The sequence below is a fragment of the Cebus imitator genome, unplaced genomic scaffold, assembly GCF_001604975.1.
Source record: "Cebus imitator isolate Cc_AM_T3 unplaced genomic scaffold, Cebus_imitator-1.0 Scaffold80, whole genome shotgun sequence".
Taxonomy (NCBI): Eukaryota; Metazoa; Chordata; class Mammalia; order Primates; family Cebidae; genus Cebus; species Cebus imitator.
In genome coordinates, this window is record NW_016107395.1 from 349,433 (window position 1) to 371,093 (window position 21,661).

General features: G+C 36.8%; 1 protein-coding gene across 4 annotated transcripts in view; it reads right to left on the reverse strand.

Moving 5' to 3' along the window:
- The window catches only part of PRKAA1 (protein kinase AMP-activated catalytic subunit alpha 1), a 40,418-nt gene that overhangs the window by 8,202 nt on the left and 10,555 nt on the right, over nucleotides 1–21,661 (reverse strand). The window contains exons 2-7 of one of the 4 annotated variants that reach the window (XM_017533123.2): nucleotides 12,489–12,630; nucleotides 10,390–10,483; nucleotides 9,913–9,957; nucleotides 6,748–6,892; nucleotides 3,839–3,926; nucleotides 1,624–1,848 (exon numbers count right to left, since the gene is read on the reverse strand). In XM_017533123.2, coding sequence (XP_017388612.2) covers nucleotides 1,624–1,848; nucleotides 3,839–3,926; nucleotides 6,748–6,892; nucleotides 9,913–9,957; nucleotides 10,390–10,483; nucleotides 12,489–12,630 — 739 coding nt within the window. The remainder of the gene's footprint in view (nucleotides 1–1,623; nucleotides 1,849–3,838; nucleotides 3,927–6,747; nucleotides 6,893–9,912; nucleotides 9,958–10,389; nucleotides 10,484–12,488; nucleotides 12,631–21,661) is intronic. The other 3 variants (XM_037740169.1, XM_017533124.2, XM_037740168.1) reach the window with 3 other exon arrangements.

Genomic DNA, 21,661 nt, shown 5'->3' on the forward strand with positions numbered 1-21,661 from the left:
AAAAGAACAATTGCTATCTTCTGGGTCATGGGATTAAAGGTAATTTTTATTCTCTTCTCTATTTTTTTGATGTTTTTCTAAGTCTTTTTCGATTGTCATGTATTACATTTTAATTGGAAGAAAATACGTAAAACACAAGCAAAAACATTTGTTACCTAGGTAGTTTTAAAATATAAATTTTAGAGAATGATGTATCCTTTCCCTTTGGTGGTAAAATCATGCCCTGACATGCATGGTCTCTTTTTTAGCTAGTCTAAAACATGTGTAGTAAATGGAAAGTTTTAGCTTCAAGTTCTACAAATAATCTTTCCTTCTTCTTCATTACATTCATGCTGCTTTCGTATTTACTATTTCTAGATCTATATCTGATTTCTTTCTTCCTTCTCAGATAAATGTGCAGTCTAGCCATTAGAAGACCAAAGAGAGCAAAATTTCCATGTGGGGAAAAAAAAGAAGAAACAAAGCTTGCAGTAAAATTGTTTAGGTCTTCATCAGAAATGGCTCACCCAAATTTGAGAAGAAAATTTGTCTTCATTTTTGTCTTAAACTACTAGGTTGAACCAGATGAAACTGGTAATACTGACTTTTACCTACAAAACAGGATTTTTGCATATAATTGAATGTGTACTACTAGGAAAAACATGTCAATTAAATTTTCTCATTCCTTGGGATTAAAAAAAAGGAAAAAAATATAATAATTCATGAGATAGGATATCAAATAGATTTACTGAAATTTACTACTGAAAAGTATTTACTACTGAAATTTACTACGGAAAAGTATTAATCCTAACACCAGGCATACTGGCTCACACCTGTAATCCCAACACTGGGAGGAAAAGGTATGAGGATTACTTGAGGCCAGGAGTTCAAGACCAGCCTGGGCAAAAATAGTGAGACCTTATCACTACAAAAAAAAAAAAAAAAAAAAAAAAAAAAAAAAAAAAAAAAAAAAAAAAAAAAAAAACAAGGCAGCTAGGCATGGTGGTGGATGTCATAGTCCCAGCTACTAGGGAGGCTAAGATGGAAGGATCACTTGGCCCAGCAGTTACAGGCTACAATGAGCTATGATCACACCACTGCACTCCATCCTGGCTGACAGAGCAAGACCCTGTGTCAAAAAAAATAATAATTAAAAAAAAAAGATGTACACGTATACACACATACACACACACACACACATAGCCTTGCTATGTTATCCAGGCTGGTCTCAAACTCTTAAGCTCACATGATCCTCCTCCCTCAGCCTCCCAAAGTGCTCAGATTACATGTGAGCCACTGCACCAGCCTTTCATTAGCTTGTTAATTTAAAAAGTAATATAATGTTCACTGTTATTATATTGACATGTAATACTATAATATTTTAAATATATTAAATATTATATGTAATTTCAAAACAAAAATGTGTAAGTAAAAAGTGAAAGCCCCTCCCTCTTACTAATCTTACTTCCCTAAGGTAACCAGTTTACTATGTATTTTTAATACCAAAATAAAATGTGTCTATCCACTCCATTTTTTCACATAAAAACAGGATTACACTATATATTCTGTTCTGCAACTTTTTTTTTCACTTAACTTTTATCATGGATACTATTAGATCTGATAGCTTCCAAATTGCTTTATTACCTGATATCTTTGATTGTGGCCCTCTTCATGGGATCTACCTGCAGCATATGTTTCAAAAGGCTAATCACAGAAGGATTTAAATATTGCGGGGTATAGAAGATCCCATCACATATCTTCTTAAAAAGAGTTGGCACATGGTCATCATCAAAAGGAAGCGTTCCACATAATAAAGCATAGAGAATAACCCCACTGCTCCATATATCTACCTCTGGGCCTGCATACAATCTGTAACAGGAAATATAACAATTGGATTAAAGAATCATTTTAACCTAAGAATCTGTTAATCAAAAATTTCAAATATGGATATTTCATAAAGAATTCATAAGCAGAATTTGGTTTCTATAGCCACTACTACATGCTACACTTAATTCTAACAGTATTATCTTTGAAAACAAAAGTCAAGAAGTTTTGTAAATTACACACCATGGCTAAAATTCTGTTCTTACTATTTACTAGGGCCAAAACTTGAACAAACATATCATCATTCAATTTAAAACCATTGGTTTTTGTTACAGAGAAGAGATTAAGTGGTATTTCATTAACTGAGAATATTCTTTAGTAATGGACTCTGAACCCACAATCCCAATAACCTAAGACCCCTTACACCAAGGTGAAAGGATTGTGAGGCTGTGGAAGAAAGCCAAGAGGTTCACAGAAGATTTTTAAATCCTATTTGCAGTGCACTCTAGTCAACTGCCTTAACTAGCTGCAGACTAGTTAGACTACCCATTCAAAGTCTAGATTCAGGAAAAGGATCTCTTTAAATTTATGTATTGCTGAACTGATCAATAAATATTCTTTTGAAAGTAAAGTTATCACGCTGGGTGGGGTGCCTCACAACTGTAATCCCAGCACTTTGGGAGGCTGAGGCAGGCAGATCACAAGGTCAAGGGATCAAGACCATCCTGGCCAACATGGTGAAACACCATCTCTACCAAAAAAATACAAAAATTAGCTGGGCATGGTGGCGCGTGCCTGTAGTCCCAGATACTCAGGAGGCTGAGGCAGGAGAATCACATGAACCCAGGAGGCAGAGGTTGCAGCGAGCTGAAATCTTGACCCTGCACTCCAGCCTGGTGACGGCGAGAGTCCATCTCAAAAAAAAAAAAAGTAAAAGTTCTCATATACTGAGAGCTTGAAGAAAGACCTTATCCAAATTAGAAAAATTAATTTCAGTAATAACTCACTGCATATATGCACAGTTACAACATTTCTTTTTATTTATTTAAATAACACTTTCCACAGTCTCTATGTCCTATTTTCTACCTAAAAGAATTAAGATAGACAATAATTTTTTTTAAATTTTTAAAATAATTTTTGACATTGTTTTTAAAAAGATGAAACTTGATAAATCTAAAATTAGGTACTCCTGTCTCACTCATAGCCATATTTTTACACAAATCTCATTTCTTTGGGCAGTCTAAGCCAACAAGCTTATGAAAACAGAAAGAAAATACTACAGTTTTTCTGCATTTTGAATTAATCAAGATGCTGACTACTCACACAAATAAGCATGGTTTGGATAAAAAGTTATTAAAGTTCATTATAAAAACTAGTAAACTTGAGCTTCTGTTTTCAATTTCAGTAGTACAGTGAAGAACAAAGAGTTACTCTTAAAAATATTCTCCTATTTTACAAACTATTCAAAAAGCTATACTGTACAAATATCTTCATGTTCTGAATGTTGGTGGTTAGTAAATTGAGAGTTTAAAATTCTTATAATATTGCAGTTTCTAAAAGGCTTAAAGAACAAAGATTCATCATAAATGAAGTCTAAAGATTACTTCAACCCAATCCCCCAAGACATTTTATCATGAAACATAAAGGTACTACAAAATGCTATCTATGTAAAAAATTAAAGCTACGTATTACATGTTTAATTTTTCCTCTAAGTAAATAGTAAACCACTTCTACCTACTAGATATTTCTGTATTATTCAAGTTTCCAGGGTCTTACCTAGCTTTTAAACACCCTAGCTTCAAACTTTCCATTTCTTCTACCAGGGAAAAAAAGTAATGTACTCTCTTCTAACAACTCTAACATAATGTTGACTTGTAGTCCTTAACCCTCATTAGCTTATAACGTGGTTAAGAAAAGAAAAAGCCTTATATTTCTTTCCTTTCATTAGAATTAAATATGAACTATAGACTAACAAAATCTAGGAGAAAAAGACAATTTCAAATGTATTGAGGGTGGCAGGGTTATCAAATACTACCTTCCTGAAATTACTTCTGGTGCAGCATAGTTGGGTGAGCCACAACTTGTTCTTAAAAATTCACCATCTGACATCATGTTTGAAAGACCTGAAAGTGCACAAAATCAGCTACTCAAAAGATTTCCCAAAGACAAAAGTTAAAACCCCATTAAACAATAAAATTGAGTTTACATTAAAATGATAAATCATCATTTTATTATTTGCTTCAACAAAATCCTGTGGTCTACTGTAGCAAAATATTCTGCCACTATGCTCTAAAATGTGTAATTTCTTTCAACATTTAAAGTTAATGCATTGTTAGAGTTTAATACAAAGATATTAAGCTATTGGTTATTTTGCTTATTAGAAAAAACGTGGCATGTTTAAGGGTTTTTTGTTTATTTTATTTTATTTTTTTGAGACAGAGTCTTCCCCTGTCACCCAGGCTAGAGTGCAATGGCACACTCTCGGCTCACTGCAACCTCCATCTCCCAGGTTCAAGCGATTCTCCTGCCTCAGCCTCCTGAGTAACTGGGATAAAAGGCACACAGCACCCTGCCCAGCTAATTTTTGTATTTTTAGTAGAGACGGGGTTTCACCATGTTGGTCAGGCTGGACTTGAACTCCTGACCTCGTGATCCGCCCCCGTCGGCCTCCCAAAGTGCTAAGATTACAGGGCTGAGCCATCATGCCCAGACTTAAATTTTATTAATTCAGAAATTACTAGGGAAAATAATCTGTAACAGATGAATAGAAGGATTAAAATTCAAAGTTCCTATTAAGCCTGTTCTGATTCCTTAAAGACAATAATTTTGAATTTCAAAGTTCCCTCATAGTTTTACTCCAAAAAGAAACCGATGATCCCTCAAAAACATGCCCTATAAAAATAATCAACTGAGAAATAAGAAATTCAAATAATTTAGCCAGTCACCAAAAAACACCAAAACAACCAGCTCAGGTTTGATTGGCATTTTTCAGTTAATCTCTAAACACTTAAATAGATTAGACATAGATATATAGATGTAGTCAAAACTGAGAGGAAAATATTTAAAAGACTGTTCTCACCATATAAAATATTATGGTGGCTCACACCTGTAATCCTAGCACTTTGGGAGGCTGAGACAGGTGGATCACTTGAGCTCAGGAGTTCAAGACCGGCCTGGCCAACATGGTGAAATCCCATCTCTACCAAAAATCAAAAAAAACTTAGCTGGGTATGGTGGCACGCATCTGTGGTCCCAGCTACTTGGAAGGCGGAGGTGGGAGACTCACTTGAGCCTGGGGGCAGAGAGTGCAGTGAGCAGAGATCATACCACTGTACTCCAGCCTGGGTGACAGAGTGAGACTCTGTCTCAAAAAAAAAAAAGTTATCTGATTTGAACTAAAACTAACCTAAACAAAAGAATTACAGAGATTCCTTTTGCTCTTAGATTTAGTAAGGTCAATGGCAACTCACATAGGAAACATAGAACAAATAATTTTTTTTTTTTTTTTTAGACAGAGTCTCACTCTATCGCCCAGGCTGGAGTATAGTGGTTTGATCTCAGCTCACTGCGCAACCTCCGCCTCGCGGATTCCAGTGATTCTCCTGCATCAGCCTCCCAGGTAGCTGGGACTACAGGTGCAGGCCACCATGCCCGTCTAATTTTATATTTTTAATACAGATGGGGTCTCACCATGTTGGCCAGGCTAGTCTCAAACTCCTGACCTCAAGTGATCCACCCGCTTCAGCCTCCCAAAGTGCTAGGATTACAGGCGTGAGCCACTGCACCCAGCCAAAAAAAATTCATATTTAACAATCAAAATGTTCTTCAAACAGATTATAGTTTACTATCATTTAAAACATTTTAAAATAATTTTAAATAAAAATTTGTTTTAATTAAAAAATTGTTTCAAATAATTTTAAATAATTAAAATTCCCATAGTTCACCTTCTGGATTTCAAAGTTTTAAATAATTCCACTCACTTTTCTTCTTTTCCATACTTGATTTTTCTGAACATATTAGAAATAAGGCTGCTACCTTCTCCTTCACAAATACCCTCTTTTCGAATGGTCTCTCTAATGCTACCAACTTAAGTTGTTTAAAATTTAATTTTAAAGATATTTTAAGAGCCAGGTGCAGTGGTGTACATCTGTTAATCTCAATACTTTGGGAAGCTGTGGCAGAAGGATCATTTGAGGCCAGGAGTTCAAAAGCAGCCTTGGCAACATAGCAAGAACCCGTCTCTACAAAAATATAAAACTTAGCCTGACATGGTAGTGCACGCCTGCAGTCCCAGCTACTCAGGAGGCTGAGGCAGGAGGGTCACCTGGCCCAGTAGTTTGGGGCTGCAGTGAGCTATGATCATGTCACTGCCCTCCAGCCTAGGTGACAAAGTGAAACCCTGTCTCTATAAAATAATAATAATAATAGAGACATTTAAAGCTAAGAAAAGATGATTTCTTAGCATTTCTTCTTTTTGTATGTTCATAGACAAAATAGGATACTTTGATATACTCAGTCTATTACTTTATGTAAGTTGTTTTTTTTTTTTTGAGACAGAGTTTCACTCTTGTTACCCAGGCTGGAGTGCAATGGCGCGATCTCGGCTCACCGCAACCTCCGCGTCCTGGGTTCAGGCAATTCTCCTGCCTCAGCCTCCTGAGTAACTGGGATTACAGGCATGCGCCACCATGCCCAGCTGATTTTTTTTTTATTATTATTATTTTTAGTAGAGATGGGGTTTCACCATGTTGACCAGGATGGTCTCGATCTCTTGACCTCGTGATCCACCTGCCTCGGCCTCCCAAAGTACTGGGATTACAGGCTGAGCCACCGCGCCCGGCCTACTTTATGTAAGTTTTTACAGTTATCTGAAGAATTCTACATAGGTTTATTGAAAATAAGGACATCAGAAATGAACATAAGAAACAATAAAATTATCCTCACCAAAATCAGCTATCTTTGCATTCATGTGTGCATCAAGCAGGACATTTTCAGGTTTCAAATCTCTATGGACCACCATATGCCTGTGACAATAATCCACACCAGAAAGAATCTGTTGGAACAGACGTCGACTTTCTTTTTCATCCAGCTAAGAAAAGTAGAGACGCATTTTTAAAGGTGTGTCTTTCAAAGTAAATTCTCCTATCTATAATTCTCCAAGCTATAAAATTGTCAAAATACATGAAAATCTTCCAAATGAACTTCACTTATGAGATACTTTTGACATGAGGAGGAGACACTTGCAGCACCAAGCAGAAATGCTGAGATGGTCTTGGAATCCAAATCAGTTATTCAAGTTTCTAATATTATCATTTGCATATGACTACATTAGCTTGCCTTCCTCTATATCTCATGAGTTACTTCAAATAATTTCAACATCTACTTGAAACTTGACATATTTTCTCTTACAAGGTGGAAATGCTTAATCTTTCATTCTTTTAACATTTACTGAATACCTTCAATGTGCTATACATTGTTTTAGAAATTCATTACACAGCAATAAATAAAACAAAAAGGCCCTATTCTAATTGGCAAAAATAGATGAATAAATATAGTCTGAAGAAGTGATACTGTTTTGAAGAAAAAGCAAAATACGGGTACAGTAAGTAAAGTTGGGGTAGGGGGATACTATTTTAGACCATTAGGAAGTAATATTTAAGCACTGTTCATAAACTAGCAAGCAACTATGTTGTTATATATCCTAAAGTATAAGACATTTTAACAAGAAACACCTTAATTAATTTAATAAAATATCGTAACATTTTATCTTTAATATGCTTGCTGAAAAAAAAATCATATGTACAAACTACATTTTTTTGGTTTTAATTTTTTTTAATTTATCTGTATTTTGAGACCAGATCTTGCTCTGTCAGCCAGGCGGGAGTGCAGTGGTGCCATCACAGCTCACTGCAGCCTAGACTTCCCTAGGCTCTAGTGATCCTACAAACCTAGCCTCCTGAGTAGTTGGGACCACAGGTGCATGCCACCACCCCTGGCTAATTTTTGTAGTTTTGACAGAGACAGGACTTTGCCATGTTGCCCAGGCTGGTCTCAAACACCTGAGGCTCAGGCGATCTACCCGCTTCAGCATCCCAAAGTGCTGGGATTACAGACATGTGCCACTGCACCCAGCCTGAAGTATGTTTTTTTTAACTTCTCTATGTATCCATATATTCTTATCACTTTTTTCAACATAAGTAACAACGATTACTTGGACATGCCTGCTCCCAAGAAGTCATTTTTAATAAATAAGCTACTAATCCTCTAGGCAAAGGACTCTAAAATATGCAATTCTCTAACACAGGTCACAAATTAGCATTCTAATACCAGACTTACATCTTAAAGGGCATGTATAGTCTGGGAGAAGAGACAAATCAGTAATTTATTTTGAAATAAAAAAGTATTATAAGATACTGTTCCTCTAGAAAAATACTAATCCCTTAGCAATCTAATATTTTTATTTCTAGAAGATTTGTAGGTTCATGGGGAAAAAAAGGGTATCTGTTCAAATATGAAAAAATAAAAGAAAACTTGATTAAACAAAATATAAAAAGTAACTAGACAGGCTACAAAAATGAAAATTATACTATATTCCTAACACATACAATTACAAAGGATGGAGAAAGGGATGTCTATAAAGGAAGATCAGAAAAGTCAAAATACATTTCCCATTAAACATAGCAGATTAAATATTTTGTCTCCAATTCTTGAAACATCACTAAAATGACATCAGCAATAAAAGAGGCATATAAAGACAAAAGGAACAAAAGATACAACAGTAATCAAGAGGAGTCACCAAGGAGGACAATAGATAAACAGTAATAAAGACCAAACCTACAAGAAAAAGCTAAAACCTAAGCCTACAGGGATAGAAGCCAGTAAGAAATAAATGTCTGCACACGAAGCCCTGGGAAGCCTTAGAAATTAGAAACATAGGGGGCTGAAAACAGGACAAGTACTTTAAGTAAGAAGCTTTTAAACTCACCCATACTGGGGAATAAGACCTATAATTTCCTCTAGTAAGGCTGAACCAGCTCTGCTTTCAAGGACACTAAGGCAGGGATAAGGCATGCTGAGGAAAACATGGGGGCTAAGAGAAGTCAACATACTAACTACTGAGACTTGTATCTCTTTTCCCACACTGAGCTCCTGGAGCACTAACAGCTAAGCTAAGGATTTTAAGGATATGGGAAGGTTTCTTCTGAAATATCTGATACAAGAAAACCTATTTGCTATTATTAGCATTTGATGTACAGTAATAAAATGGACAAGTCCCTACCTATTCAAGACGTAGGAAAACCTGGCAATCAATAAGTTCCACCCACATGAGCCTGGCATTTAGTATCTTATTCTTAAATATTAAGTGGACAGCCAAGAATCACCAAATATCTGAAAAAGGGCCATGCATCAAAGACAAAAATGAACAGAAAAAAATGAGAAGCAAAGAGCACAGAAGGTACAGAACAAGATGGAACAGAGGAAAACATTTTTTTTTTAATGTCATCCTCAGACTAGGTTATTATATCTGTTGAGCAAATAACAGCAGACTAAAGAAATGAAAATTTCAGAAAATAAAGTTTTGAAATAGAAAATATGGTCACTGAAATTTTAATATTCAACTGGTAAAACTGAAGAAATACCCACAAGGTAAAATCACGAAATTAAAAAACAGAAAAGATAAGAAAAAAAGTGTATCAGTTGTGCCTGTTTCCCATTTCTCCACACAGAACTTTTTATTTTTTTTTTTTTTTGGTGAGGAAAAATGGGAGTAAAGAAGGGGAGTACCTGAAATAGAAATTAATCATGTTAAGAAATAGTAAAATCAAAATTAGTTAATAAACTTTCATTCTGCTGAAAGTAAACAGACATGCTATATAGAACAAATGAATGAGTAATGTAAGTAACTTAAGACTGGGAGTGAGAAAAGCTTTCTTTTCAGGGCTAGATACAGCTCTCCCACAAAGGGGCTTTTGCATACCACATAACCTGGGTATGAGGAAAAGTATGGGCAGAGGGCAGTGTTGAGTTTTCTATCTGTAACTTAAGATAGTGTTCAAAATGTCTTCTAAAGTTCCTTCCAGCTCTAAGTTCTTTATATCTAATTCCTACCTCCTTCATGGAGCCTGTTCTTACTACTCCAGGTACATCAGGTTTCTGAAACCAAAAAAATGAATGCAATTTAAATGTGGCTAGGATTGACTAGCAAGGCCTAGATTGTTAAGTAATAATGTATTTTGTAAGTATTAATTACATTAAGATAAATATTCCAAGTATTTGTATATTGTGGAAGCATAAGTCTGAGGATTATGAGTTCTGGGACCTCAAGCCAATTCTGTCATTAATAAATCACGTTACCATAAGCAAACATACAAACCATGAGGCTCAGTATACATATCTGTATAAACAGGCTGAGGTAATCTTTAAAATCCTTTCTAGTTCTAAATGGCTTATGATTCTAAATAAATATATGACTAAGGGAACTGGTTATTAAATAGACCTCTTAAAATTGCTTGCTGACATTTTGATGCTAGTAAAGGATAAAGGAGAGTTACAAAATACATACAGAATTAAATCGGAACAGCTTACCCTTCCATTCTTACAGATATAATCAAATAGCTCTCCTCCTGAGACATATTCCATCACCATGAAAATATCAGATGGTGTACTGATGACCTGGTACCTGGTGAGAGAAAAAATTGTCTACGAATATTAAAACATGTATATTCATTCATTCAATAAATATTTACTAAGCACCTACAGTATACCAGGTACCATGCTAGGAGCTAGGAAAACTGCAGGGAACAAAAATTATCTGCTCTCATGGAGTTCATGGTCCAGAAGCCAGGAAACAGACACTAAATAAATAAGCAGTATCTCAGGTGGTAGAACATGCTATGAAGAAAAGTAAAGCAAACTAAGGGGAATGCTTTCATACAGAGTGCTCAAGGAAGCCTTCCAATAAAGTAACATTTGAGCTGATCCTAAAAGAAGAATGGAAACAAATTATGCCATTATCTAGGAGGAAGGTGAACCAGGGAGAGAAAACAGCAGCTACAAATGTCCCCAAGTAGAAGCCTGCTTGGCATGTTTGAGGAATAGTAAGGGTACAGCAGAGTAAGCTGGGAGAGAAAAATAGGATGTAGAATCAAAGGTGTTAACTGCAGGCCAGAGGACACAGAATTTTACAAGCCATAATAAGGCTTTGGCTTTTACTCCAAGGAAGATGAAAAAAGCTATCACTGTCTCAGAAAGGGGCTAAAAAGAAAAAAATAAAGAAAGGGAAAAAAAAAAAAGAAAGAAGCTATCATATGTTTTAAGCAGTCATGTGATCTGGCATATTAAAAGGAAAACTATGGCAGCAGTGTAAAGAATTAACTGTCGATAGTAAAGGTAGATACAGGAGGTTACTTCAGGATTTCATGACAGATGAAGGTGGCTGAGACCAGGTTGACAGTGATAAGGGAACTGAGAAGCAGTCACATGCTAGCTTGATTTTGAAGGAAGAGATATGAAAGAAACAGGGAAGTTAAAAATCGTTCCTAAGTTTTAGCCCTGGGTAACTGGCTGTTAGCTGAGACAGTGAAAACTGTGGGAAGAGCAAGTTTGGGAGAGTAATAGTTCATTTTGGGCCCAGTGGAGTTTTAAATGCCTTGCGGGCATCCAAATGGAAATGTAAAGTCAGCAGTAAGCATTTTTTGAGTCTGAAGTAAGAAGAGATCTTAAAGCAAGAGATGTACGTTTAGGAGTGGTAAGCATATGGATAGTATTTAAAACCATGGAACCTCAACAAATGAGAAGAGGTGAGAGTGAAACAAACTTGAGTTAGCCAGTTCAGCAGCTTTAAATTATTGCCTGCATAACAAAGCAGAAGCTGAGGTGGAAATATGTTATTTATAGACTCTACAACTGACAACTATAAAACAACAGTAAGATTACTGCTCTTTTGAAATATTAGATTCCTAAAATTTTGTTATCTATATGGTCAGGTATAAGCAGGACGGGGAAAAACCCTTTCTACTGCATTCTCGCTAGTGAGGCTAACTGACAGCATGTGGGCATTTGGAGGTCAAGAGTTTTTACTAGCAGATCATTGTTGATTTTACAGTAATGGGGCACCAAACATTATTATCAAAAGGGCACCTTTCCAGAAGACAGGAAAGAATCCAAGATAACAGCTGATAAGCACAAGGGCAAAACATGAACATAGGATTAAATGATGATCAGGAGGGTTAGAAGAATACATGCAAAGGAAGAATCTGGTTTTTTTTTTGAGACAGAGTTTCACTCTTGTTGCCCAGGCTGGAGTACAAAGGCGTGATCTCAGCTCACTGCAACCTCTACCTCCCAGGTTCAAGCAATTCTCCTGCCTCAGCATCCCGAGTAGCTGGGATTACAAGTGCCCACCACCACGCACAGCTAATTTTTGTATATTTAGTAGAGGTGGGGTTTCACCATGTTGGCCAGGCTAATCTCGAACTCCTGACCCCAGGTGATCTGCCCACCTTGGCCTCCCAAAATGCTGGGATTGCAGGCATGAGCCACTGCACACGGCCTAGGAAGAAACTTTTCAAAACCCTCATGAAACAAAAAGAAATGTCAGTCATTTTTTTCACTTGTCACATTAAGTAGGTTAACAAAAAAGATGAAAAGATGACTGGTCTACATTTAATATAAACACAGCTTACAGTTTAATTATATGAGGGTGCCTGAAAAGCTTGAGGTTCTGAATTTCTCTGCGGATTTTTCCCACCACATCAAGGCTCCGAATCTTCTGTCGATTGAGTATCTTCACAGCCACTTTATGCCCAGTTAATTCATGTTTGCCAACTGTAAAGGAAATAATTGTAATAAATTAGTACTAAGTATGATTATTAATATATTTATACATATTCTGGCCGGGTACGGCGGCTCACGCCTGTAATCCCAGCACTTTGGGAGGCCCAGGTGGTGGATTACTTGAGGTCAGGAGTTCCAATCCAGAGCTGGCCAACATGTCAAAACCCCATCTCTACTAAAAATTACAAAAATTAGCTGCCTGTAATCCCAGGTACAGTGGGAGACGAGGCAGGAGAATCACCTGAACCCAGGAGGCAGAGGCTGCAGTAAGACCAGATTGCACCACTGCACTCCAGCCTGGGTGATGATTGAGACTCTGTCACAAAAAAATAAAAGTAAAAAACATAAATAAATAAAAAGAAATAAATGCCAGTAATCCCAGCTACTTGGGAGGTGAGGCAGGAGAATTACTTCAACCCGGGAGGCAGAGGTTGCAGTGAGTCCAAATCACACCACCGGGCGATGATTGAGGCTGTCTCAAAAAAATAAAAGTAATAATATATTTAGACGTATTCTAAGAGTAGTTATTTAGCATTCTCAGAAAATAGCTACACAAATGTAAGTTCTTCTCTCTTTTGCTGGATTCACCCCAAATGTTCAGATGTTTAAGAGTGATTACATAAGAGAATACATAAGAAATTGGTAATAGTGGTTTCTTCCAGAAAAGAAAGCTAGAAGACTAAAGCAAGCAAGCAAGAAAGGAGACTTCTTTTTTGCTGTAGACCTTTTTGTACTTTCAAATTCTTTTAATTTTTCACCTTTTAAAGTATCAGACATATAGATTGAAATTTTTATTTTAGTATCATTTCTATGGATTTTAAAACATATGGAAATTGGTGTAACCAGTATTATATAGTCAGATACAGAACAGTTCCATCATTCCAAAAGATTCTCTCATGCCATAGACACATTTCCCCATCCATAACCTCTTAATACCTTTTAAATTCTGGTTCATGTGCATGTGGTTTCTAGTTTTTTTGGTTTCTCTATTTTTTAATTTTTTTCTTTTTTTGAGACAGGATGTCACTCTATCACCCAGGATGGAGTGCAGTGTCACAATCGTGGCTCACAGCAGCCTTAACCTCCCCAGGCTCAGGTTATCCTCCCATCTCAGCCTCCCAAGTACCTGGGTCTACAGTCATGCCCCACCACACCCAGCTAGTTTTTTTTGCATTTTTTGTAGAAACGAGGTTTCACCATATTGCTCAAACTCCTCTTCAAGCAATCCACCAGGTTCAACTTCCCAAAGTGCTAGGATTACAAATGTGAGCCACAATGACCAGCCTCTATTTTTTTAAATCACAGTTAAAAATAAAAATAAAAAATCAAGTCATTTTATCTTTCCATTTTAAACGCTATCACCAGACAGTCAGAGGTGACAGAATTTGGGTTTAGGCCATAATCCCAAAAGACACAATCCCAAACACCATAAACCCAAATGTTGAAATTCCAAGAGATCAAAACCCCTAAAATCTAAAATTCCAAAAATCACAATCCCAAAATAACAAAATCCTAAAAACAGGATTCTGGAAAAAATAATTTGTAAAAAGTTCTCTAAAAGACATTTATTTCCATTTTATTTTTTAAAAAGACGGGGTTTCACCATGTTGTTCAGGCTGGTCTTGAACTCCCGACCTCAGGTGATCCGCCCGCCTTGGTCTCCAAAGTGCTTGGATTACAGGCGTAAGCCACCACGCCCAGCCTATTTCCATTTTTAAAAGATTTATTTGAGAAACATAAAAACACAACAGAACAGTTAACAGACCCCTTCACACAGTAAAATAGGCACTAATAACATACTTTTGCAAGCATAAACTCTCAGATGTACTAACAACAGTTGCTCCAGGTGTAACATGAACAGATAAACTGTATTCATGAAGACATAGATTAAAAAGCAAAATGCATAAACACATATCTCTATGGTTGGTAATTAGGTGCACCCAGATTCGTAACTGCGCTCATCTGAAATACCAGACAACCTGAATCTTCTGACAAGATCGATCAAATGCTGCAATGGGTCACTACCACTTGCACAAAAACGGCAAGAGAGTCATCCAAAGAGCCAAGATCTTGAGAAATTTTATCTTTCACATATACAGATGAACGAAAAGGATATCTCTTCATTTACTGAGCAAGTCTCAATATTCTGATGTCCAATACAGCAGAAGAAAAATCCATTCCAGCTCTCAGAAAGGCAACAATTTCTTCTCTCTGGGCCCCCAGCAGATTAAATAGTAGCCACCATCATTGAGGCAGATCTTCCCCACATAGCCCACCCAGACTCACATACTAATCTCCTCACAGACAAACCCAAAATAATGCTTTAACAGGTTTCTAGGTATTCCTTAATCCAGTCAAGTTGACACCTAAAATTAAATCCACGAATCCACCCTTTGTCAATTCAGCACCCATACGCAACTCCTTAATCCATACTTAATTTCCAAATAAATACAATAAAAAGGCAATCGTTCCACCTAACATGATGCAACTAAAATGATGCAACTATCTTTCATACGACCAGATATGCACTAATCCCTTCCCCGGGTTTTGGCTTACGGCATTTCAACATTTGGGATTTTAATCTTTCATGATTGTGATTTTCAGGATTTTAGACATATGAGATTTTTAGAATTTAGGGATTCTGATTTTTAGAGATTTTTTTATCTTTCAGTATCTCAACATTTGGGATTATGGCATTAGGGAGTGTGTCTTTCAGAGTTATGATCAGCACCAGTAGAATTTAGATAGATAGTCATGAGGCTAAATTTCCAAAAATTTAATCTTTGTGTAAGCTTTTTCAGGAACCTACCAGAGAATATACATTCCATCAAAATCAGGAAGAAACTCAAGAAAGACGGCATGGAATCCAACAAAGAAGGGATCCAGTATAAGAGAAAAACTAAGAGAATCTCGAAATGGCGAGGCAAAGTAGAAGGCAACAAATCCAGAAAGAATGTGACAGAGAATCCAAGGGAGTTATTTCTGGGGATAGAAGGGGAGATAATCTAACAAGTTTAGAAATATAGACTATCATATTGAGAGAGATTTTACAAAGGCACTGGAAGATGTGAGAAATTAAGCCTGAGGTAAAATAAATTAAGCAAACAAAAAAAATGAGACAATTTATGAACGCCAGTAAAAATTAAAGTTTTGTAAGAAAACATAGTCATAGATACTGACTTAGCAAATAGTATTTACACAGCCACAATTATGAAAAGAACAAATATAGGTTGTTTTCAAAGTATGATAGAACTATATTAGAGGGATGGGGGTATAGTATGAAATGCCTAAGAGAAAGAAGGAAGACAACACTATAATCACAGCTGAAATCAACTGCGGAAATGAAGCACATTCTAATTTCTAGTAAGGCTTTGTCCAATCTCCAGTACTAATTAAATATGATTAAGAGCAGCAAACTTGACTGTTAAAGCTTGCTTCAGGTAGTACCTTCTTTCTTAGAACATCCTCCTCCAAAAATCTCCTTGCTCTGGCTTGGCAACAGACTTTCTCTTGATAGCTGCTCAGCTGAAACAGGACTGGGAGATAGCCATAATACTGGACAATACTAGTGGACTCAGACTTGTAAAGAATGCTAAGGCAGAATCCATTTGGGCCTGAACTCCCAAACCATCATAAACCAACCAATCTCCTATCAAACCCTGCTCAACTGAATTTCAACCTCAATTAACTTTAAGAAACTATGGAGCTTATCAAAAACTCTGGACATATATTCCGTCATTTAATAAGCAACTGGAATAGGAATTCAAAGCATTCTCTCAAATTCATTCTTGTGGCATTACATAATATCTCCTACATGCTAGTTAATACTGCTGGGGAAAACAATATTGACCAAAAGCAACCTGGGCTATGGGATCTTCCTGGCCTGTGATGATGACAAAAATAACGGTAAAGTAAGAAAAAGCAAAAAGTCTTCTAATACGAAAGAACAAAACAAAAACAAATAGACATTAAACTCATCTATGAAATACAAGAATGTATTAGCAAAATTTATTAACTATTTTCAGAGTAATAAGAAAACACAGGAGGTATGAAATTAGAGGAGAGCAATAACAATTTTACAGCAATACAATTAAAATCATTTAGAAGGCCAGACGCGGTGGCTCACGCCCATAATCCCAGCACTTTGGGAGGCCGAGGCGGGTGGATCACGAGGTCAAGAGATCGAGACCATCCTGGTCAACATGGCGAAACCCCGTCTCTACTAAAAATACAAAAAATTAGCTGGGCACGGTGGCACGCGCCTGTAGTCCCAGCTACTCGGGAGGCTGAGGCAGAATTGCCTGAACCCAGGAGGCAGAGGTTGCGGTAAGCCGAGATCGCGCCATTGCACTCCAGCCTGGGTAACAAGAGCGAAACTCCGTCTAAAAAAAAAAAAAAAAAATCATTTAGAAAACAGTAGGTTGTAGCAATAAATAATGTGATGGGAAATTTTATAGAACACATAACAAAAAATGAGGAAGAAATCAGCAAGAATAGGAGGGGAGGTGGTAACTACAGAAAAGGGAATTGAGTACAATTTAACTCACGAGTAATAGGGAGCAGAATATTAATCCACCTGTAAATAACAGAAGCCCTCCAACCCAAAAGAAGGCATAATAAACAGAACAAAATCCATAACCAATCAAGGTATACCATAACACTTTTTTCTAATACTTAAGCATTTCATCAAATAACAAATTAATTATTTTAAAGTACAGTGGTATAACTTCTTCCCTTTTGAAGTAATAGAAGAAATCACAAAAATATGATTGTACCACAGTGGCAGGAAGAGGGGCAGTGCCCTGACAGCAACGTCAAGATATAATTCAAATTCATACACACACACACACGCACACACACACATTACACGTAGGATCTTGATTGTTTTTAATCTGTAGTTTTCCTTCTAAGAATTTGATTTTAAAGCCGACGAAAAAATGTGCATAAATATGTTCAGTACAGTGTATTATGTAAGAACAAAAGGATGACCAATATCAGAGAACCGTTTAATACACTGTTATTCCAACCTAACAGACTCTCATAGGAAAACTATAGAAAGTGTTCTTATAAACATGAAAAATAAATTATATATGCATTTTACATTTTTTAGCTACACAAAAAAATTTATATAAAAATGATAATATGCTAAAATAAAAAGTTATTCCACAGTAATCCTTTTTGAATTTTACTTGCTGTTTTGTATTTTTATCAGTTAAAAAAAAAATTCCAAAGGGGGAGAAAACAATCACAAGTATTAACAGATTCACCTTTTTTGGGAGTAGGGTTGAATAGGGTTGGACCCCTAATTCCAGTTGTACATGTGAAAGCAATAGGTACACAAAGCATAGATTTTATAGTTGCAAAGACCTCGGTTTTATTCCTGTTTGAAGGTACTTACTAGATGTTTGACTTGGGCAAGTTAACAAAAACTTCAACCTTCTATTTACTCATCTGTAAAATAAGAATACCACATGCTCCATAAGGGTGACTATAATAAATACGTGAAATAGTGTTTGTAAAGCACCTTCCACAATGCCTGGCACATAGGAAGTGACTTGATAAATAAATGGTAGCTATTATTATTTAGGGTTATTTTCCACTGCTTCCAGACCTGTTCCTCCATCTTTATCTAATAAGCCTGAATTATTTGTTTTAATCTCTGAATAGCCAGTTGATTTTTGTTGTTATTTTTGTTATTGTTTTTGAGACAGAGTATTGCATTGTCCCCAGGGCTGGAGTGCAGCGGTGCGATCTTGGCTCACTGCAACCTCTGCTTCCTAAGTTCAAGCGATTCTCCTGCCTCAGCCTGCCGAGTAGCTGGGATTACAAGTACCTGCCACCGTGCCCGGCTAATTTTTTGCATTTTTAGTAAAGACAGGGTTTCACCATGTTGGCCAGGCTGATCTCAAATGCCTGACCTCACGATACACCCACTTTGGCTTCCCAAAGTGTTGGTATTACAGGCGTGAGCCAAGGCATGCAGCCAGATAGCCAGTTTTATCTCAGCTCTGATTGGTGCTCCCTATCCATGTAGATTCATTAACATTCCTTTATCCAGGTACCTAAGTGTTAAGTAAATAATAGCTGTGATTTTAATGTAGCTAGCTCCCATTCCCATATGCTTCAATCCCTCCAACCCGCTCCACCACCCGTACCCCATCACCATTACCACCAATCCTCAGATTTCTACCTTCCAAAGTTCAACTCATTTCCTGACTTTGGTTAATGTTGAACAGATTACTATTTGACATATATACACATAACATCAATCCTTGAGTGATTTCACCTACTACAGGAACACTTGTTTGGTCATAGAAGAACACAGAGGAAAAAGGCAGCTTAATTTGATGTGAGTTTAATAAACAAGGGTTTTTTTTTAACAAAAACAATTTTTTACAACATAAATCTAGTTGCTTTAAAATACATAATTAAGGTATACAACTTACTAGTTAATATTTGCCACATACTCACTTTGTACCCAAACATACTGACATACCCTCACCAACCTGAAAGATTTGTTATTATTAGCAACATTTTACAGGAAATTTGAGTCACAGAAAGATGAAATAACTTGCCCAAAGTTACACAGCTAATGAGTGGAAAAGCCAAAACTTCAGCCCAGGTCAGACTCAAAAAGTTATGCTTTTTCCAAACACAGTACTTGAAATATGATAATTTTTTTAAAAAAAGATAATCCTCAGAAAGACATGTAAAATACACATTCTTTTAATAAAACATAAACAGAAGTTAAACATATCAGAGAAATTCTTAATGTATATACAGTTTTGAAAAGAATAGACTGAATTCCTCATACTAGTAAGAATTGTTCCAGAAATGCATTTGTTCATACAAATTCATTCATTCAAGAAATAATTGGAGTACCGGCACGTACTATGTGCCAGGTACTGCTACTACAGCCTCTTTCCTAAATCCAGTTTACTGAAAACCTGCCTCATATCAATTGCAGTATCTTGGGATTCCAGACATTTAATTAATACATTATATCAAACCAATTTAAAAGTTACTCAAAAACTAAAAAAGAAAGCAGAAAACTAAAAGTATATAAAATACAAAAACAAGTGTAGTGGAGTGAATAATGTCCCCATAAAATCCATATCAACCCAGAATCTCAGATTGTTATCTTATCTGGAAAGAGGATCTTTACAGATGTGATTAGTGAAGGACTTGAAGACAAAATCTTACTATATCTAATGCCTGGTGTCCTTACAAGAAGAGGAGATAAAACACACACACACACACACACACACACACACACACACACACACACACACACAGAGAGAGAGAGAGAGGGAGAGAGAGAGAGAGCGAGCGAGCGAGCGCAAGAGCGTGCAGCCATGTGAAGACAGAGGCAGAGACTAGAGTTACGCTATCACAAGCCAAGGAACATCAGGAGCCAAAAGAAGCTAGAAGAGGCAAGAAACAGATTCTCCACTAGAGCCTTCAGAAGAAGCATGGCCCTGATGCCCCTTTAATTTCAAATTTCTGACCTCCAATACTGGGAAATAATAACTTTCTGTTGCTCTAAGTCATTGAGTTTGTGGCACTATTACCACAACCCTAGAAACGGATGTAGTAAGTTCATCAGTTGAAGAGTAGATTTTCTAAAGAAGTACCAAACAGTAATCAAAGGGCTGAGAAATAGTACAATTGAACTGAAAAATTCAACAAAGGGGTTCAACTGCAGGCTACATCAAGCAGAAGAAACCATTAGTAATCAGCACACAGGCCACTGAAAATCATATAATCTGAGGAAGAAAAAAGATACAGAATGAAAAACAGTGGTCAGGCATGGTGGCTCACACCTGTAATCCCAGCACTTTGGGAGGCCAAGGCAGGCAGAGCTCTTGAGATTAGGAGTTCAAAACTGGCCTGGCCAACATAGTGAAACCCTGTATCTACTAAAAATACAAAATAAATTAGCTGGGAGTGGTGGTGCATGCCTGTAATCCTAGCTACTCAGGAAGCTGAGGTGGGTGGATTGCTTGAACATAGGAGGCAGAGGTTGCAGTGAGCCGAGATCACACCACTGCACTGCAGCCTGGGCAACAAAGCAAGACTTTGTCTCAAAAAAAAAGAANAAAAAAAAAAAAAGGAAAAGAAAGAAAAGAAATGTTAAAGGGAGTTCTTTAAGCTGAAGAAAGAGGACACTAATGAGCAACACGAAAACCTATGAAAGTACAAAACTCACTGGAAAAAGTAAGTATACTGTCAAACCCAAAACACACTAATATTGTAATGGTGGTGAGTAAATCAATTATATATCTAGTATAAAGGTTAACAGACAAAACTATTAAAAATAGTTAAAGCTGGCCAGGCACGGTGGCCACATCTGTAATCCCAGCACTTTGGGAAGCCAAGGCAGGCAGATCACCGGAGGTTGCGAGTTCAAGACCAGCCTGACCAACATGGAGAAACCCTATCTCTACTAAAAATACAAAATTAGCCAAGTTGATTTTTTGAAAGGCTAAACAAAACTGACAAACCTTTATCTACACTAAGAGAAAAAGAGAGAAGAATCGAATACATAAAATCGGAAATGAAAGGGGAGATATTATAATTGATAACACAGAAATACAAAGGATCATAAAAGACTACCATGAACATTATACGCCAACAAATTGGATCATTTAGAAAAAAATGAATAAATTCCTAGAAACATATAACCTACACTAAGACCGACTAACAGGCCAGGCACAGTGGCTCACACCTGTAATCCCAGCACTTTCGGAGGCCAAGGCAGGTGGATCACCTGAGGTTGGGAGTTCGAGACCAGCCTGACTGACGTGGCAAAACCCCATCTCTACTAAAAATACAAAAATTAGCCAGGCATAGTGGCACACACACGTAATCCCAGCTACTCAGAAGGCTGCGGCTGGAGAATCACTTAAACCCAGAAAGCGGAGGTTGCAGTTAACTGGGATTATGACACTGCACTCCAGCCTGGGCAACAGAGCAAGACTCCAACTGAAAAAAAAAAAAAAAAAAAGGAAAAGAGTGAGTT